The sequence below is a fragment of the Scomber japonicus genome, chromosome 20 (assembly GCF_027409825.1).
Source record: "Scomber japonicus isolate fScoJap1 chromosome 20, fScoJap1.pri, whole genome shotgun sequence".
NCBI classification, from domain to species: Eukaryota; Metazoa; Chordata; class Actinopteri; order Scombriformes; family Scombridae; genus Scomber; species Scomber japonicus.
The window spans coordinates 19,198,832-19,219,679 of NC_070597.1; the positions used below are offsets into that span (position 1 = coordinate 19,198,832).

The following is a 20,848-nucleotide window of genomic DNA, read 5'->3' on the forward strand; positions in this document are numbered from 1 at the left end:
TGGTTATTAAGATATTTTTTTTACAAGCAGTTTGTTCTTGCAATGGGGAATTACCTGAACAACGGCCAGCCCAAGAGTCACAGGACAACCAGTTTTAAGATCAACTTCCTAACTGAGGTACAGAGTGTTCCCCTGTGCTTTAACCCTGTTCTTAGTTTTCAGTCTCTGGATGATCGTGTCTCATTCTCTCCTTCTTTCTCGTAGCTAAGCACAACCAAAACAGTGGACGGGAAATCCACCTTTCTCCACATTCTGGCCAAGTCTTTGTGCCAACACTTCCCTGAGCTGCTCAACTTTTCCAGAGACCTTACAACAGTTCCTCTGGCTGCCAAGGGTACGATGATGTTACAGCAGCAGGGCTCGTCAACTCTGCTTTCCTTCCTCACAAACATTTAGTAGCAGAGTGGAGTCATTCATGCTGTCAATGCTAATTCACAGACTTGTTGAAAAGCATCAAATTTAATGCAAATGTATGCCTTGTTTGTTCAAATTACTGTTTTAATGTAGAGGATGTTTTTCTGTTAACCCAAGATAGTTTGCATATTTTACTTCTATACATTCTGCAGGTTGTTCAAATGTGATGTGCTCTCATTTGTGGGCAAACATCAACACATTTACTTGCTGCTGTTACTGTTTGGCAACTCTTCACCTCATTTCTCCTTCTGATTGGTCCAGTGAACCAGAGGGCCATCACAGCAGAGCTGAGTGACCTTCACTCCACCATCCAGGACATCAGGACGGCCTGTCTGAAGATCCCGCCCACCTCTGAGGACCACTTTGCCTCTGTCATGAGCGTACGCTAAAAGCTGATACACTTTAAAGCTTATAGAAATTAGTGGGTTTTTAAAAGCCACTACAGATATTTAAGTAGCTGCTAATTGCTAATATTTTGCTTCATTTCTATGTTTTGGACAATTTCATGCCAAAAATTAACCCTGAATACAGAATTGCACATTGTGTCATTGTTTTTAGCACCAGTGCTAGAGACTTTTAGTCCCTAGAATGGGCCCAATCCTCAATACATGCCCACATCTTTTTTACATCTACAGTTTGTCATGCAAATTTATACATTACAAGGCCAAGCTGAGGTAACCCTGATGACATCACTGTGACATCATCAGGGCTATTGAAAGCTCCCCTGGAGCCACAGAAGACATTACACACCTGTGTTTTACAGTGATTTTTACAGTGCTGTTCATGGCAACTAAACTGTCTTTGATGTGTAAATGTGAATGTTTGACCTATTGCAACTTACAGAGCTTTCTGGAGAACAGCCACCCTGCGATCCAGTCTCTGGAGTCTCTGCAGACCCGAGCGATGGAGGAGTTTTCTAAGGTGGCCTCTTACTTTGGAGAGGACAGCAAGTCCTCCAACACAGAGTCCTTTTTCGGCATTTTTGCAGAATTCATCTCCAAGTTTGAGGTGAGTAGCTACCGTTCTGTTCTGTTTGTATAGATGTAATGTATATGAGGAACCAGCTAGACTAAATATGACTTGCTCCTGAAAGTGAGCGATTCATATTTCAATATACACAGCAGGTGTTTGACAGATTCAAACTTGCAAAAATAAGTAGATACTCTCTCACACAGAGTGCAGACAGCATGCAGCTAGAAACTTATTTTGTGGAATAACCAGTTGTGATCTAAATCTGGAAATATGTGCACTATTATCCAGTCAAACTGAGTATAAATCAGATCAGATTATGGGTATTTGTTTTTGCAGAGAGCTCTGAGTGAGACCCAGACCCCAGAAAACCCCAGAAGCCCCAGACTGTCTTCCCCTCTGGCCTGGTAGATGCAAGAAATGCGGGCAGATGTCGGGCCAAACCGACAGGCCAGTCGGCTCCATTTTCAGTCTGCTCTCCACAACCAAAGTGCCAAGATCACACACAGAGACACTCGAAACCAACGGGAAGAGAGATCACTTCATCTATAGCAAAGAGAAAGAGACAAAAAAAAAAAAAGAAAAATCTGTAGATAATTACAACAGTTAACGAGTGCCCTGTGTGCAGCAGCGCTGTTATTTCAGGTGCTGGGTAGAGCAGGAACATTCAGGTCTCCAAAGGTCAACAGGAACTCACCACACACTGAAGACTCAAACCAGTTTATTCCCTTGCATACATCTCTTTTTAACACAAGGTAGAAAGTAAAAGACATATAAGAGAAAGCATTCGTGTTCATTTAATCACTTCTGTGCATTTCAGTGCTACATTAAAATGAGATGTTAGCAATGGAAACTGGTGTGGACATTTACAGATAAGTTATGTTTATTATATGACTATATAAAGTTTATATTTTCTATCAGATCATATTTGAAAAATTGTAAAGATTTAAGCATAGATGTAGAGTGACGACAGTTATCAGGTAGTTTAGTTTTACTCACTGCCTCCCAAGTATTATGGGAATCTATAACAACTGACATTTTGGGAATGTGGTCATATGCTTTTGGAGAGTTAGATGATGGTTAGCTTAGCTTAGCAGACTGGAAACCGTGGCAAACGGCTAGCTTGGGTCTGTTCAAGGACAGCCACTCTAAAGCTCATGTTTTATCTAGTTTAATCATTTATTTGGTACAAATTTTTTTAAAAGGGCAAATTTACTGTTACGAGCCTACTAACATATGCAGGACTATTTCTTGACTGGAAGCAGTGATTTCCCAAAAGTCTCTGCTAGCTGCCTGGCAACCCTTATGGCGATGACAAGACTCCACCATTAAACAAACAATATATAACTTGTTAATAAAAGAGTTTTAGGGATGCTGGTGTATGGATTTTGGATAAAGTAAGGCTAGCAGTTTCCCTGTTTTTCCAGTCTTATGCTAAGCTAAGCTAATTGTAACTGTAGGCTAAGCTGCAGCTTCATATTTACTGTACAAATGTAAGAGTGGTATCAATGTTCTCATCTAACTCTCAGCAGTAAAGCAAATATATTTCCCAGAATGTCTATTCCTTAATATTACCTCCTTTACACAGGGAGCTAAAGTCAAAGTCATTGACACTTTGAGCACACTTACACATTACATCTCTTAATTGTCAATGAAAAAGTTGCATTAGCCACCTAGCTGCCAGTATACAAGAGGGTGGACATGGTTAACTTTTGCGTCAGCTCCCTATAACCGTATGATCAAGGATGGAGACTTTACACTTTTGTAAGAAGCAGTGTCACAAACTCCAGCCATCACATCTCGACTGGACTCAACCCTGATCTTAAACTAACACTGAAATCTGTCCAATCACACCAGTTTGCAGCAAATGTACCAGAAACTATAGGAGCCGTAGTCGTCAGCCATTCAGCATGTTTTGTTCTTCTTTGTGAGGAACCTCATTTATTTGCGAGCCATCATTCGCTACAGTATTACACCTTTCACTGAGAGAGGCGACACCGACTTACATTCTCGCACCATTATATGAGACCCATTGTGAAATCTGGCTCATACATCATCTGTTTCACGACTTGTGTGGGTGGAATAGTAAATCTTTTTAACAGTTAATGTCCTTTTTTTTTAGTCAGTACAGAAAGATAAATGCCAGCTTTTGTGTGAAGGCTGAGCTGAGTGCTCTGGGTAGAGAGGACAGCTAATAGTTGTGTACTTTGAGTATTTCAGCCCTGCTTAAAGAAGTGGGCGGCTGCTGGATGAATGAACTGTCAAACGTGTGGAGGAGGAAAGAAACAACACCATCCTACTGTAAATGGTCATTTCCTGCTTCTCTGATCTACAGTGTATCTGTAGTTTTGTTGTATTTCACGTTGATGAATTATGTTGAGATTGTAAATTTCACTGTTTTTGCTATGCACTGCTCATCATTTTCATTTTGTACTGTATGCTCGTTTGTCCTCCAAGTCTTTAGTTTATTTTCTTATTTGGGGATACCAAGAGTGTCACGAGGAAATTACTGTTTCTATTTCTTCTTCTTGCACAGCTTTAGTCCAGCTTACGAGGTGACCGTGATCTCGTAAAATGCAATCCTAGCTGCTACTAGTGTAGTAACAGTGTTTCTTGTCCAAATCAATTGCATGTTGGTGCAGTTAATGTATTAAGATGTGCAGCTGGTAGCATTTACCCTCCCTGGATATTTAGGTTTTAAAATGAATACACTTCTGTTCGTCTTGTTAGGTTGATTTATTTGTCCCTGACAGGTTCCCTTTTATAACTGTTTTATATGTTTTCATGGAAAGTTGCTCATGTTTTGTGATTGTTTTACCTTTTATGTTTGGTTTGATGCTTTCAGATGAAGGATATGTTTTTTTTTGATCTATAAAAAACATCATGCTTGAAAGTAAAGACTGCCTTACTTTATCTGTGCCTCCTGAATTCATTCTTTCTATTCTGAATCTAATATTCCTATTGAATTCAATTGAATTAGAGAACCTTAAAATAAATGTATACTGGAAATGAGGTGAAATTCAGACTGCATACATTCAGAAAGTGTTTTCAAATTTAGATATCTCAATAAATTCTGTAGTATTTAACTGTCAAATTCTGGTTTTCACTTACTGATGTAATTCACATTATTATGGCAATGATATGCTTTCATACTAGGGAGGTTAGTTTGGTAATGTTTACAGGAGTTGTTAACTGTCACACACAAGCACATTAACCATGGACACATTTGTATAGTTTCTTCATATACTTTATTTTCTTTGGAAAGGGGGTATATCCAAGCATTCATATTACATGTTTTTATTCTGTATTTAAGCTCACCAGACGGCATACATACAAAACTATGGAGCTTAAAAATGCAGCATTATCACTTCTAGTTTAATGGCATTTGTTCGTCTTGATGCCGAGGGATAAGGCAGCGAGGTACAGGAGCAAAGAGAGCAAGGAGGGGATTATTAATGCTTGATTGTCACTGAAAAACTGAATGAAACCTGTTTTCAGGGCAATTGCGGCATCCAAGACTTTCTCCATTGGTACCATATCGAATCAGTTCTCTGGGAACCAAACTCTGCATTATATTTGAGGCCAACAAGCAAAGCTTACACAGAAAATACAACAAAGCCATTTGAAAAAAAAAAAAAATTAAAAAAATCTTTTGACCTGGCAAAATCTAACACCACATCACTACTGAGGCTCCACAGCGCCGTGTGCTCTCAGCTCAGTGGGAAAGACTGACGAAAAGAAAAAAAAAAAAAAAGGAAAAAAAACCCTCAAAACCAGTTCACTAGGAAACCACTCATTGAGTTTGGCCTGCGCTTAAGTGCAACATCAGCTGTTTATGCGTCTCTCTGTCCCGGGTGAAGAGGCTGGTTAAGCACTTCTTTAATAATAAAAAAAAAACAAAGAAGTCTTCACTACATTCACTCACACGCAGCCTGTTGTGTGTAATGCGCCGGTAAACACCAGAGAAAACACAGACAGATGGGAGAAACAGAAAGGCAATAAAAAATACTGACTGCATTCAGGCTGGGAGGGCAGCTAACCTCCTGCTACTTCAGCTTCCAAAAATCAACCACAAAAAAAAAGAAAAAAAAGAAACACATTTTAAATAGACTTTTTTCTTTTTTTTGCTGTAACGATACAGAACCATACACGACTTCTATTGCAGAGGGTCAAAAATCACCTTCCTTACATCCCTGAAACATACTTGTCACCAAGACGGCTTCTTGGAAATACTGCGGTGCTAGGAGCCAAGTATATCCTCCATACAGTAAATATATAAATGCTTGAATTCTTATGACGTGGTTCTGGGGGGAACCGATAAGGCATGATTTACATTTAAAGACTGCATTAATTACGTCAAGCCACAGGGAATGTGTGTGTTTTTTTTAACTCGGTAAATAAATACAAGAGCGAGAAAAAAAAAGGGGATATGGGAGGGTGGGTTTTCATACACATTTAAAAAAAAAAAAAAAAAAAAGAAAAGTGTTTGAGACGACTGGAAACCTGCAGTCACCAGCTACACTTAAACAGTTTTGGTTTCTACTTCACCTGCTGACCTCTTCCCTTCCCCCTCCTGTGCTGTAGAAATACCTCTCCTTCCTCTTCTTTTATTGTTCTAAGGCCATTTTCAACATTAAAAAATACAAAAACACCTCACACCAAATTCCAAACGAGTCTCAGAAGTCCGTATTTTGGCATTTCCTCTGACACCCCCCTTCCCCCTTCCCCAAAGTCCATGTGGCCTTCCTCCGTAACAGCATCCAGCTGTTGCATCATCGTTAACACGGTTGACTGTCGGTTGTCGTTTGAACGCTTCCTTCCTCAGACTCTGCTGATTGTCTGGAGCTTGTTCTGCAGGAGCTACAGTCTAAAGAAAGAGGTGGTGTATGTATATGTGTGTGTGTGTGTGTGTGTATTGCAGTATAGAGGCTTTGCAGTGGTGTTCACAATCCTCCTCGCAAGCGACATCCGGCGCCATAGTGGAGGTCAAAGGCACTCTCCAGTCAGTAAATAATGGCTAATGACAAGCTTTAGCGGCTCGGCTGGAGATGAGCACTACCTGCAGGAGGCTGTAGCGTTGTGGGTGGAGGTCGGTGCAGTTACACTACGAGTCAAAGCGAGAGGCCCAATATGATGATATGCTTCTGAATTGAGATAACTGCAACATAGAAAAAGGCAGCTATCATCTGTACTGTGACTCAGGCTGCTACTATGTATTATTCTCACTATCAATTCACGTGCTAATGTGTTGAGCTAACTCATATTGTCTCGAGTGATCGAAATTAATGCCAGTTAATCATCTATCAATCGACTAATCTATTAATAGACAAGTTTCAGCTTCAAGTTACATGATATATACTTTAAATGTAAAGGTACGTGTTTATAACTTTGATATCCAACTAACTTGCGTGTGTAATTATGGAAAGTGATTGATGTATGATGCTGTTACAAACACTGGTAAATGCTTTAAATACATTAAAATGTAAAGCTGCAACGATTAGTCGATTAGTTGATCGACAGATAATTAATCTGCAACTATCTGAATAACTGAATGATTGTTTTGTGGATGATGTAAGCACAAATGCCACAAATCTGCATCTAGCTTCTCAAATGTGAGAATTACATGACAGCAAACTGAATATATCCATATCCTTTTATATTTTATAGACAAAATTGATAGATTGATTGAAAAATTTATCAGCAGATTTATTGATAATGAAAATAATTGTTAGCTGCAACTCTAGTAAGAATGTAAATGAGCTGTAGAACTCCATCATGGCTGCCAGAAGGTGCATTATGTCACATTAAGGTCCATCACACAGGGAGGACTGAGAGAGGATAACAGCAGACTTTCTGAGGAGGGATGTTACGCTACAAGAGGAGGCTAAATTATGTGTGTGTAGATGATGAGAGGAGATGCGTGTGAGAGGGTGTGGGGTGGGGGGGGGGGTATGTGTGTGTATGTGCGAGACCAAAGCGTGTCATCGTCTCCTGCTTTATAGGACGGTGCTTTCAGTGTCCAGGTCACAGTCTCTGAGAGGCAGGGAGGAGGCTGGCTGCTGGTCTACAGCGAACTCAGGGACCAAAGCTCGACTCAGCCCTTTGAAAGACATCGCTGGGTCTGGAGAGCGAAAGAGAAGGGATGAAGGAAAAACAAGTCACTTTGAGTAGAGAGTGAAAAAAGCAGTTACATGCATTTTTAATGAAAACAAAACAATAAAAAAAACACATTTAAAACACTGTTGTTTATGCTTGTAAGCAATGGCTAATATGTTTTCCATGCAACACTCCATAAACCTCCATAAAGAAATAAAGACACTACTCATGCCTGCATTATATGAACAATGGCCATAATCACAAACATGTGCAGCTTCTCTCTGCTGTATTTAAACATTTAAAGCTGATGCAATTATGGCATTCAGTGAAACAGTGTCATATTTTCCATAGCTTAAGCAGCAACAGCAGCAGAGGCAGAGCAGTGTAAAGCTCTTCTGTCGAGGGTGGAGGTCTGACCAGCAGGTGGCGGTGTTTGGTCAGAGACTGGAAATGGGAAAGGTGCAGCAGGCAGTGAGAGCAGATTGGAAAATGTGAAGCAGAGCGGTTTCGAATTTATCAGCCGTGTGACCAGATGTGCTGGAAATTCCCAATTTACATATGAACACATTGCTTGACAAGAGAAGCTGAAACTAGTCGGTGTTTGGCCGTATATTAGAATACATCAATAAATAAAACACTAATCTGAACGTGCATTATGAACACACACACAAACTTGAATGTACAGCTGAGACATTAGTGAGTTATAAACATGCATGTTGGAGTTATACATGCTGGATAGTGGCGCTGACATTTAAAACTCTGAATCACTACAATACCTACAATGACAAACAAACATACACCGTGTCACATTTTATATTAAAAAAAAAAAAAGAAAAACAAGAGTTAAGAGTTTGAAAGTGACCTCAGTTCTGCACTTCGAACATATCTGCCTGCTTTGGTAAGATTTAATCAGTTTCAAACCCTCACAGTGTTACTGATGGTCACTTTTCAGTGATAGGAAAAGATGATGACTCATGATAAATGATAGCCCTGGTGCAAGAGTGCCGTACTACACATCACAGCCCTTTGATTCTGCAGTGCTTTTCATCCTACGTTCCAATAACCAATAACTAACCCTAACAGCATCATGTTAAATGTATATATATCTTAAAATGAAGGCAATCTGCAACAGGTGACTGCTGAATGAGCCATCAGCTATAGGAAAACTGATGATCATCAATATATAAGTGTCAAAAACTAAGAAAGCAAAAGTATATCATTAACAGTCAGATAAAACCTCAAATAGATCAAATAAAAGAAATTGGGGAAAATAAATAAAGAGAAATGAAAGTAAAACACTACAACATTAGTTTTTGCCTGAATCACACATTTCTAGACATGACTGTTCTTTATTGGATGACTGTAGAAAATATGAATCCTCTAGAGGGAAGTTCAAGGACTTCATATCTGTGTGAGGAGGCGCATGTTAAGTGGATTTCTTTTTAAAGTCCTTGAAAAGTTTAGATAATCATTTTATCATTCTCTCCTCGTCCACTGACTGCAGTTTTCTTCCCTCCCTGTGGGGGTTTTGCATTCTTTGTCTTGTATATACAGTATGTTTTAGAGATTTTAAGGCCAGAAATGGAGGAATGGATGCTTTACTCAGGGGAGCATGTGGGACTGTGATGTGTAGTGTGACAGTCTGTGGTCAGGTCTGGATAAATGATATCTGACAGAGGCTGCAGGCGGTACAAAATGGCCGTGGTGATGAGAAAGAGTTCCAGAGATAAACATGAAGTGCAGGTGCTGCCAGTGCAAGTGTCAATTAACAACAAACCTCTCACAAGTACGTCTTTAACCTGCGGAGGTATTACAATGCAAGACTATTAGACAGAGAGCACATTAGTACTTCAGTAGTGAAATCAATTCAAGTATTCTACGTGCAGTCGTGATGTGAGGAATGAGTCTCACCCATCATCTTGTAAGCAGTGGCACAGATCCCGTTGGTGTCGCCCGTCAGTGTGGTGGGCTGTGGTGGTGGTGGGACGTTGGGTCTGTTCCTGGGTTTGGGGACGGGTCGCGGCCGGGGAAGAGAGCCTGTCTGGTAGGGAGCCGGGGACGGAGGAGCGACAGCCCCGGGGCCGTCGTGGGTGGTGGCGGAAGGCGGAGGGGTGTCCGGAGGTGTCGGGGTGTCCGGGGGTGAAGGGTCCGCACTCTGCTGTTCCCCGCCGGGCGACGCCTGCTGAGGGGGTGGGCTGGCCTGTGTAGGGGGCTCCGGAGGAGGGTGGCTGGGCGCGTGGATTGGGGGCTGGTTGCTGGAGTGGCGCCTGGGTGTGGTGCATGGCTGTAAGTTGGGGGAGGTGGGAGAGGTGGGCGAGTGGCTGGACAGAGGTCTGGGAGTGGGGCTGAAGCACTGGGATGAGCCTGAGGAGGAGGAGGTGGTGGTGTGGTTCACTGAATTGCAGGGCTGGCTGGGAGGAGGGTTTGTGGGTTTGGGAGGGGCCGGAGCCTGCTTCTTGGTACCTGAAATTTGATGGAGGATCTCATGATTATTGGTGACACTAATAAACAAACACACAAAATCTACTTTCATCTGTAATGTTGAGTTAACTCTGCACAGTTAAAATATTGTTTTTTAAGTCCAACAATTAAAAGGTGTGAACATTTTTTAACAAAGAAAGAAAAAAAAACCTATAAAGTTCACTAGTTTACATGTTATATCTAATTTCTTTAATCCACATCTGCATATTTCCAAAACTGTTGTACTATTCCTTTAAGAGCCAATAATGACTTCAGTCTGAATTTGTAATATGTATAAAATCTCAACATAATGTGGATGTGATGAGTTATGAGCTGAGCTTTGTAATCAGTCCTCTGTTAAGGAGGCCAGTGAAGGGAAGTGAAAATCAGAGACAGCTACATGTTGCTACTGTGAGTGTAGAGGGACTTTTTGACGAAAAGCAGAGCATCACACATGACATTAAAAGAGGAATTAGCATCTTTAGGGTTGCCAGAACATAAAATATGACTATTTTTGAAGATATTTCCCAAAAATGAAAAAAAAAACCTCTTCCAGACATTTTCAAATCCAGCTGGCTTTAACTTAATACTTGCTATCTTATGATCTGAGTGACTGAGAATCTTTGTACCCTACTAGTGTGCAGTCTCTTACCTCTGCGCATCATATGCGGACTTGGCCCCATGGGTCCAGCCCCGGGGGTCCCAGTGCCCAGCTGCCCTGCAGCCTGACCCCCTCCTCCTCCAGAGCCATTCCTCTGGAGCAGAGGGGTCTGGGCAGGTGTGGAGTCACGTAGCTTTGGGTTGCTTTACAGACAAAAAGGAAAAAGGAAAGCTTTTAAACCATCCAGCTTTCTGAAAAGCTGCGTTCACCACTAAATGCTTCTTATTAAAGGCTAAAGCCATCAAAGTAGATGCACTGAATTCAAACAGCTACAATAACAAATGCTGCAATGATAAAGCTCACAAATGTAATCTGGGTGCCATCTAAATTTACCTTCCCAATAGAGACTGTAGGACCATAAGAATGCTGGACTGAATAGTGTTATCTGTCTGGATATGAATGTTGAATGTTGCCCTTTCACCAACTAAATCAAAGACACCCTTTAGTCGTTGCGTAACAGGCACAAATGTCCAGGCTTTTCAAGGCAGTTTAGGCAGTTTAGGCCAGTTAGTGTGACGTTCCCGCTGATTCCAGTGATTTGGGGAGGAAAGCAGAGGGATGGGGAAGTAGAGAGGCCCTGGGAGTGACTCTGAGCAGAATGACAGCAGCCATTGTTGTGCTCTTTCTGTGGGCTGAAGTCTAGCATAGCTGTGACTGGCGGTGTATGAAAACTTGTGGCTTTGCTAGGGAAACACAAGCTGAACCAAAGTGACCAAGAGAGGAGGTGGTGTCTGCGAGACACCAGTGAATCATGCATTTATAATTTGCTGTGCTTTTATGGAGCCAGTAAGACTGAACTTATCTGTTCTCTGAGAGAGTCTTCCCACAATGTGAACACTGAAAGCATAAACACACATCTGTATGTCTGTCTATACAGCATGCTGTGTCACTCCCCACCAGCAGCAGGCAGGCAGGGGAGCAGCCCTTACCTGAGCTCTTCTGTGTGCTGGGCTAGAAGCTGCTGAGCGGCTGCGAGAGCAGCGAGACCCTGCGCCAAGCTTTGCTGGGAGCTGTCAAGCCCTGACCCCCCCGGTGGAGCTTGCGGCTGGGGCTGGGGCTCGGCCAAGGCCTGGGAGACCTGCCCGGCCCCGTGCCCCTGCTGCCCCGCAGCCTCCACGGGGGGTAAAGGAGGCTGGAAGGCAGGTGAAGTGTGCTGCTTTCTACCTAAGGTGTTACTGCCTCTACGGAGGGTGTGGTCCGAGTGCTTGTTAGGGGTGCTACAGAGGGACAGCGAGGAGACGGTGAGGGAGAAAAAAGAAAAAACACCACAGCTTTGAACACAGAGTCAATGATTAGATGAGGACAGAGAATCACCACCACCTCAGTGCACATGGAAGTCAGTAAAATAGTGTTAAGGATCATATTACAAAGATTCTATCCACTACAAAATTATAGGAAGCAAAAGAAAGGGACCAGAAACTGGATTAAAGCCAAAATTATTCCCAAAAGCAATTAATGAGAGTGAATCTGCTAACAGCACTGAGCAAATCCTGCTTGATTACTTGTCTTTGCGCGATGCGTCGCTCTCTGGTCCCACCATACTGCCAGGCCGCTTCCTCTCGATGGTGCTGCAGTCATAATCCAGGTGATTGTTGTGGTTGGATGCAGGCGTGGGCATCGCAAACATGCCGGACACATTGAACTCCACATCTGGAAGAAGAGAGAGAGAGAACATTAACAGAGAGAACGCATCTAGTTTAACTTTATCTTGTAGAAATCATACCAAGAATACAAAGAAAGCTAAAATGCTAATGCTTTTTTCGTGGTAAAGCACATCAGACACACATTATTGTTCTAAGTAGAGTGTTATTATATGTTTTCACACATGTCTGGAGGGGATCTTTAAAACCTGTAACCTGTGATGATTGGACACCCTTATTAACCACTAGACCGTGTGGGTCTTAAGTCTTTATCCAAGAGAAATGTGTTGTGGTTTGATAGGTGGTTTGAAATCTGAACCAAATGCAGGAAACAGCCCCAAAACAAAAAGGGTTTTATGGGTAAGAGGAGGCAGATGTTGACATCGGACAGCCAGTTGCACATGCTTGGCAAACTTACCTTAACAAATTAAAACTGGGCAGGAAGTCAAGTCAAAAGTCTTGACAGATGCCTTTATTCAACCTTTTGTTCTTAACCTGCATGAGCACCATTAATTCCTATTTCTTTTCTCTATTCTTATCGAGGGTATTGTGTGAATCACCACGTCTTTACAATAGAGGGCGCGGTCAACAAACACCGGCCCGTCACAGCGGTGATAAGTCACTCTTATATTCATGCTAATGGAGTGCTAGGACTCTCAAATCTGCCTGGATTTGTCAGTGTATGAGTTGTGGGTGGAAAAAATTTTAGAAAAATATGCAAACTCGGCACAGAAATAGCCATAAACTCAACAGAGGTCCTTATTGTTTTGAGGTGACAGCACAAGCCGCTGACACATTATCCCCGTCTGTGCGAGCACTCCAAACGGTAAATTGTGGAGTAGACAGTCCGTCATCATTTAAGCTTAAGCTACAAGAACTGAAGACAGACTTTGACGAACCTGCCAGACGAACCACGACAAAAATGCAAAAATGTTTGGACCGAAGAAGTGTAGGTGTAGGTCTCGACTTTGTTGATAACTGTAACAGATGTTGGTGGTTGTATTTCTATCCTGTAGGAGAGGGACTGCTTGTGGAGGAAACCAGGAACCTTACCCTCAGGAAAGAACCAGTCGGCGTGCTGGATGATGGGCTCTATGATGGCCACCACGTGCACAGAGGTAGCTGCGGCCATCTCGGCCAGACTCCTGGTTGTACACATGTGGAAGAACAACAATTGAGTCCTGACATAATGAAAGGCACTCAGAAATAAGCTCAAATAACATAAATATTATAAAATAAGAAAAAGGATGGATGGTCACAGTTTGTAGAAATCTACTCCACTATGCCTCAGAGATTATTAATAAACCTTTGCTATTCAATATTAGACAAAGATATTTTATGTAGACAAAGATGCTTTTAACCCCTTCTCACCCCTCAGTCTTGGCCCAGAGCAGGTTGGGTCCCAGGACGATGGCGATGTTGCTAGGAGTCATTTTGTTCACCTCGCTCTCCTGAGCCAGCTTAGCTAAAAACTTCACCAGATACCTGCAGAAAAACACAGCAGTTATTATTAGCGTTGATGCCAACAGTCACTCACACAACAGAAAGAAATGAGAAGCCTCGGTAACCGTTCTCTGTGTATGATCAACATCGGTGGCTAACCTCAGGTTGTTTTTGTTATTCTTTGGTAGCTTATCACACACGACCCAGAGCGCCTGGAGCCTCGTGTCAGGGTCCGACACGCTGGAAAAGATTGAAAGTGGAGCACATCATTAGTCACATCTATAATGAAATATCCTTACATGTCATTTTCTTCATATTTGCGGCACAGCTGTGTAATCGACTGTACATTCTTGGTACATTTTATCCCCAGTGATAATGTTATGAGCCTTGCCTGGATGCCTGGTTCCACTCGTCATAAAGCTGGTGGGTCATTAGGGGTTCGGGGAGTTCTCTCAGGTACGATTTCAGTGCTCCTGAAATCACACGTGCACAGATGTTTTTAGACTTAAACATTACAATTTATTACATTATAATTATAATTGTGAGTACTGAAATCTGTCACTGCAGTGGGATGTAACTATTTAGAATTTTTTATAGAACGAAGACATAAAAAATGACATAAAAAACACACATACTGACTTTAACATATTTTTGATTACCCTAAGTTACTTGCTTTAGGATTTTGGTGCACGTTATAAATCGAAGAAGTTCCGAAACTAAAAAATGAGCTCCGGGTTTGGGACGTACCAGCAACAGCGTGGGGGTCGGAATAAAACTCCTCCAGTTGTGATGTGGAACAGTCCAGCGCCGCCTTCAGCTTCTTTAGTTTGGATGCTCCTGCTGCGATTCTGAACAGACCCTAAATACACACACACACACACACACACACACACACACAGACAAATAAACCACAGTCATAACCAGTAAACAACAACAAAGATAGATGCAGACATTCAGTGTGTGCACAAGACCACTGCGCTTTCAGTGAAACTACACACACACACACACACACACACACACACACACACACACACACACACACACACACACACACACACACACACACACTTACTTTTCTAACACTCAATTACAGTTGGACTCTGTATAAATCCACTACATAAACTCCCCCTGCCAGCTGCACATAATGAAACCTCAAAGCAGGCAAACAAACACACCCACCACTCACAGTGCAGCTAGCTCTCTACTTTGACATGTAAACAAAGACCGTCTTCACGCCGTAATGACAGAGACCGGACTCACCAGGGAATGAAAAGGGGTGACAAATAATGTGTTTTGCAGTTAACACTTCCACTCTTCTTCTTCTTTTCTTTTTTTTTTTTTTCCTTGCACAAACACACGCACAAGGAAATCTGATTTATGGACAGGAGACAAGTAGACTCTGTTGTATTCTAAATTTGTTGCAAACATTTCATAAATCACGGCGGGGGCAGCAGAAGGGGCGACAAGTGTCTCTGGATGTGGAAATGCAGAAGTTTCCCCTGTTTACAGTTTGTTTATCCGCTCATCTCCTTGAGTCTTAACATGCTCGCTGAATAAACAAATGCTTGGTTTTGATTATGTCGATGACCGGTGAAGCCAGTAATCGCAGCCACGGCTCCATGTGACTTTTAATGAGCTACACGGGCACTTGTTTTACTTACATGGTGAGACAAAGAAAACAGCGTAGAGGGAATTAGCTGGCAGCTGGACAATTACCTCTAAATCATCAACGGCTGCTGGTTGTCATTAGAATTATGTTATATAATAAAGGTGCTAGAAAACAATCTCTGAACATCTAATTGGTGATGAAATGCAGTCTTCGCTCTTCTTTTAGCTCTGTTTTAGTCTCCACCGACTCCAGAGGGGGGGTTGCTGAGTTTTAAGCTTACTAAATGTTTTTTTTTTTGCTTTTGTTTGTCCAGGTTGCTAACTTTGCTGTTTGGCGTCGGGGAGGTTAACATTCAGCGGGTTTAACGGTGCTTGTTTGCTGAGAATGGCTAAACGCTGCTGTTGACACTGGATAATATGTGGGCCATAAAACCTAAACAATGCTACATGAGAATAAAAAAAGCTCCACAGAGCTGCAGAGTCTGGTGTAACTTCTGGATGCCCTTGTTACCATTAAATGAAAGCTTTCACCTTTGGCTTAGTCATCTGCAGTGTTCATGTGTCACCTGATTTAGATTTAATCTAGATATATTGGTTATAGTTTAATTTTAGTCCAGTTTTGTTAGTTTTAGTCGACAAAAGACACTTCATTTGTAATATCTTCTGAGCATTTTGCTGAACTTACTGCTTTGTTGTGTGCAGTTACCATGGTTACAGATGTTGTTCTACAATGTAACAGCAGACTGGACAAAAAGTTTTCATTTCCAAACTCTGGCTGTTTTAAAACCCTCCCTAGCTTCCTGTGCTCTCCACTGCAGAGCAGCAAATCACTCAGATGCTTCTTTTACAACCTCTTGTTGCACTCTTCTTACAACAGGAGGATGATTCTACTCTTTCTATCCATGCTGCACAATAATCTTGCAAAATGCTACCCCTTCTATCTAATCTCTCCCTCCCTGCTGCGCTGTTTTTTCTTTGTCTGTTCTCAGTTACCTCTTCCTTCATGCCCGTCTCTAGAAGCATCATGATGCAGGCTTCTAAGGGCAGAGCGATCTCCCTTCCGCTCCTTTTCAGGTGTTCATCCAGCGCCGTGCCAAACGCCGGCTTCTCCGTCCAAGAGTCTGAACACAAAAGAGGGGGTGAAAGAAGAGGTGAATTGCTGTAATCTCGTTCATGTTTCAAATCTAAAAAAAGACATATAAAACAAATCTTCTGAAGGCAGAGTTATGGGGGTTTGGCCGGTGTATTGCTTTGGCCCAGGATTCAGTGCGAACAAGCCTGTTGCTTTTTGGATGGCAGATATCTGGGTCAACAACTCTCCCTCCAGCCAGTTCCCAACCAGTCGTCACTCCCCCTACAGGGTGCCGTCAAATAATAACCACATGCTCCCAGACAGCGGGAGTGACTGTTCAGCCGTGTTTCTCTGTTTCTCTGTGTGTGTGTGCTAACATGCGAGTGAATGGGGAGGCAGAGGACAGAGGAGGAGGGGAGGGCTGCAGAACCCAGGTGGGTGTGATGTGAGAGGGGCGAGGGTGGGGTGGGTGGTTATGTGGATTTGGTGAGTCATCGCCACATGCTGGGAGACCAGGCTTGTCTGGTTTAGACCATATGTGTTTAGTGCAGAAAAAAACAAGGTTCTTGAATAAGACATGGCTTCAACATTTCAAATAAAGACAAAAAGCCTTACAAAGAGAGCAGAGAAAAGATATGCTGGAAAAAGAAAGGAAAGATAGATTATTTTTGGAGAGCAGAGCAGTGAAAACAAAAGACTATTCTTTAATATCTGGGCCCCATTTGTGGTCTTTTAACAATTACCGCAACTGAGGCAAAAGGTAGTGCAGAAGTTAGGAAAACAGACCGGAGTGATGTAACTGAAGGGTACAGTAACTGGTTTCATTTCCCAAGCCAGCTGGAAAAGTGAATAAGAAACCACTTCTGCTCCTAGGAACTACTTGTCAGTGCACCTCGAGGCAAAGTTCTCAACCTCAAACTTCTCCTGTATCGAACTGGGAAAATTTTGTTTCAAAAAAGACACCAAAGAAAAAGGGGGGGGTGGTGGGGGGGGGGGGGTCTTGTATTATGCCCTGCACACTGCCTTCTTGTATGTAAGTTGTTTTTTTAACACTGTACTGGTTAGTGCTAAGTGGGTGTGTGCATGAAGGTGTGTGTGTGTGTGTGTGTGTACTTTACCTTGCTGAGTCTGGATGGTTGGCAAGACACCCTCCAGGAGAGTGAGAGACTTTCTGTGGTAATCAGCCTGAGCTTCTAGGAGCTGCAGACATCAAGCAGAGAGTCAGACGGGGGGGGGGGGGGGGGGGGGGGGGTGTAAAAGATATGACAGCAAGTAAATAAAATGTCAGGCCAAGCCTCTGTTTCACAGTTACACAGCGGCTGTGAACATTCCCACAGAAAGTCAGCACTCACTTTTTGCCTTGCTGAGTGTGACGCACCCTTCACTCACCGTTACAAAGTAGCGGGCGTACTCTCCTTCTTTTGAGAAGAAACTGTACATGTCTGCAGAAAGCTGGTCCTGCCGGAGAAGCACAGGGGTGTAAATCTTGAGCACTGAGACAATCATCTTAATACTAACTTTTGAAAATCAAGATGCACAAGAAAGAAGAGAAGCATCGCTGCAGTAAGCCATTATTAATTCATTAAGAAAATACATCTCCAGCCTCACGTTGTCATCCATCAAATGAAAGGCCGGTATTTTAAGTGGCGTAAGGATAAGCGCCAGTGGTCAGCTAAGCCTCTGCTCTGTGCTCTATGTGAGTCATAAATCCTCCTGCTCTTGGCAGGCCTCTGTGAGACTGGAAGGGAGAGCTGGTGAAGGGGAAACACAAGGTTCTGTGCTTCCTGGATAGAAACCCTGACACATCACGCAGCAGTTAAACTCCAGCTCGCCAGCGGCTCAGTTCAATAGATGCAATCGCGCAGAGCTGACGGAGCATTTTTCAGTCATCTGTGTGCGTCAGCAAACCGGGTCAGAGGGCTCGAGGGTCTTGGAATGACCGGTTTGTTGCTGAAATTACTTTTCCCCCTTTTGAAAGTTCTGACTAGGCCTATTCCCAGTTACTTTTTTTAAGTCGCGTAAGGCGGGAAATGATCTCTGGCTTTCCCATTCCCAACATTTGCAATGCTGACAGTGTGTGACTGCTGGAACACCCTCCTATGAACTTGGTAAACAAGAACATAATGAGGCAGCAGACATGCATAGAAAAACCCACAGGTCACCTCCAATCATACCTTGCAAAGCTCCACTTTGTTCATTGCTTCATCCATCTCCTCCTTCAGTAGGTCAGCTTTGGCCGTCAGTGCTTGAGTGTTTGTTCCTGAGATTATTGACTTGGTTGCCTGCAACCATCTGAGTTTAAAGACATGAGGACAAATTGGACAATGAAATGATATGAGACTGTTTCTACAACCCAGAACTACAATGTGAAATTCTATAACTTTGTCATCCTGTTCATCCCTAGTGTAATTTTGCTTTTAGGTCTACAGCACAGTTCAGTACACAGAAACATCTATTAGATGTCTGGAAGATGAGTCTTTCCTTTCCTGCTCTTCCAGCGGTTACTTCCATTTTTGGGGGAGTTTTTACCTCATTCACATCGAGTCTCTAAAAATAGATGATGTTGGATGCTGTACAGATTGTAAAGCCCCCTTGAGGGAAATTTGTGATTTGTGATAATGAACTACACAAATAAAAATTGACTTGACTTGATTTGAAATTCAGGAGTGAGTGATGTAACAGGAGTTTGAGTTGGATCTGAGTGAAATATTACATAGATAGAGAGATGAGACATGAGTGAACAGTTAAACCTTGCTCTGGCAGAATCGTAATCCAGCACCAGTTTGGCCAGCTGTTTCCTCTGCTTCAGGATGTTGGGGATGTCCACCTATGAGAATTATATACATGTTAAAAAAAAAAAAAAAAAACACAAGTTGAGCAAACTTAAGAGCGTTTTAGCATTTTTATTGGTAAATTAATAGAAATACCTGGACTGCCTGCATGCAACTGAGACCTCTATTCACACTTTAGGGCACACAATTACAACTAAAGGACATAAGAAAATGCAGGTCTTTGCCTTTTCTTGGGTTTCAACTAATGGTTATTTTCATTATGGACTACCTGATGATTATTTTCTGGTTAATAGATTAAGCATTTGGTCTATGAAATGTTAAAAATAACAATTTACCACAGCCCATAGTTATACTTTCAATTTGCTTGTTTTGTCCTACCTAACAGTCCAAAATTTCAATATATTCAGTTGACTCTTATCGCTCACATTAAAGAATCTTTTTTTCGGTGTTTGTGCTTAAATAATGATTGAAACACTTTGTTGATTATCCAAGTTGCAGATTTTTCTGTAATCATTGCAGCTTCTCGAGGCAAAAGCAGTGCACTTTGTTCAGAGTGACAACCGTAGCAAGAACAGGAAACAACTAAAGGTTTACGGGTACAAAGAGGCAGCTGTTTGATAGAAAGCTGTTTTATAAAATGAACAGATGGCAAACCACAGTCTGTGATGATGAAGAGACTTAGCTTATGTTGCAGATTTTGTTTTGACTTCTGCTGCCAAATCTCCAATGTGGTAGGATCAGATTACAAAAACTACCTAATATACAAACTACTTGGGAGTCTGTGACATGTCAACAGTTCACACGCAACTAGGTAGTGTGAACCCAAATATAGACAGAAACACAAAATGCTGTTTATTGGTATCCACTATGGTTCGGACCAAATAAAGATAATAATAGAGAAAATTTGTGTGACTGCACTTTTAGGCGAGTCAAGAGCCCTGAATGTGTTTTTAAATATTTAACTTATGTTCAGCTGTTATGTCCGGAGGGTGCACGGCTTCTGACCTCTGCTAGCTGGCTGAGGGGATCCAGAACGTCCTTCTCTATCTGAAGCTCGTGTTGCATCAGCTCCGATGCCAGCCGATTCTCCGCCTCTCCGCACACTTCCATCATCTTCCTGTTAACGCACATTGACACGAACACACAGAGAGAGAGAGAGAGGAAGGAGAGAAAGAGGAGTGTTAAAAGTGCACATATTTATCCCTCATTATCACTGTTATGTGAGGATGAGAGGATGTTTGCATTCGGTGTAATCACACCACTCCTGACAAAATATCATTCACACATGAACACAGACGCTGCTGTTCTGTCCCCTGATCAATAACTGAAAGCTAAACCAGGTCACTGTGATATCATCATTTCTAGCTGTCTAAAGCCAGCAGCACACAGTGGCCTACTGACCAGCTTATACAGTAAATCTATGTATCACTACCGTTATCAGAGTTTCAGGCCACAATTTCTCCAACTCACTCACTTCATCTTCCTCATTATTTCCAGACAGGCAGTGTGTAGATGTGGACATGTTCACTTTCAAGATCCTCAAGTATAAACTGTCTGGCTGTGTTTAGTGGGTTTCTCTCAGTCATGATGAATGATCTGATCCTCAAGTAGAGGAACTACTAAAAGCTAAATTAAAAAAACAAAAAAAAAAAACAACACACAGCTGGTTTGCCCTGAATGCATGGCCTCATAT

At 42.3% G+C, this 20,848-nt stretch overlaps 2 protein-coding genes across 4 annotated transcripts in view; one reads left to right on the forward strand and one right to left on the reverse strand.

Annotated features, from left to right (window-relative positions):
* The window catches only part of grid2ipb (glutamate receptor, ionotropic, delta 2 (Grid2) interacting protein, b), a 34,205-nt gene extending 31,494 nt beyond the window's left edge, over positions 1-2,711 (forward strand). The window contains exons 21-25 of the mRNA XM_053340763.1: positions 31-117; positions 205-334; positions 676-794; positions 1,258-1,422; positions 1,723-2,711. Of these exons, the coding sequence (XP_053196738.1) occupies positions 31-117; positions 205-334; positions 676-794; positions 1,258-1,422; positions 1,723-1,794 (573 nt within the window). The 3' untranslated portion in view covers positions 1,795-2,711. The remainder of the gene's footprint in view (positions 1-30; positions 118-204; positions 335-675; positions 795-1,257; positions 1,423-1,722) is intronic.
* Positions 2,712-4,614: 1,903 nt separating this feature from the next.
* arhgap17a (Rho GTPase activating protein 17a) overlaps positions 4,615-20,848 on the reverse strand; it is a 30,493-nt gene continuing 14,259 nt past the window's right edge. For 2 of the 3 annotated variants that reach the window (XM_053340759.1, XM_053340758.1), the window contains 15 exons: positions 20,161-20,272; positions 19,114-19,190; positions 18,538-18,655; positions 17,753-17,821; positions 17,482-17,563; positions 16,285-16,412; positions 14,431-14,542; positions 14,075-14,156; positions 13,843-13,923; positions 13,612-13,725; positions 13,294-13,385; positions 12,103-12,250; positions 10,592-10,743; positions 9,391-9,942; positions 4,615-7,504 (listed from right to left, as the gene is read on the reverse strand). In XM_053340759.1, coding sequence (XP_053196734.1) covers positions 7,380-7,504; positions 9,391-9,942; positions 10,592-10,743; positions 12,103-12,250; positions 13,294-13,385; positions 13,612-13,725; positions 13,843-13,923; positions 14,075-14,156; positions 14,431-14,542; positions 16,285-16,412; positions 17,482-17,563; positions 17,753-17,821; positions 18,538-18,655; positions 19,114-19,190; positions 20,161-20,272 — 2,044 coding nt within the window. In that variant the 3' untranslated portion in view covers positions 4,615-7,379. Of the gene's footprint in view, positions 7,505-9,390; positions 9,943-10,591; positions 10,744-11,529; positions 11,818-12,102; positions 12,251-13,293; positions 13,386-13,611; positions 13,726-13,842; positions 13,924-14,074; positions 14,157-14,430; positions 14,543-16,284; positions 16,413-17,481; positions 17,564-17,752; positions 17,822-18,537; positions 18,656-19,113; positions 19,191-20,160; positions 20,273-20,848 lie in introns of all 3 variants that reach the window. The other variant, XM_053340760.1, reaches the window with a different exon arrangement.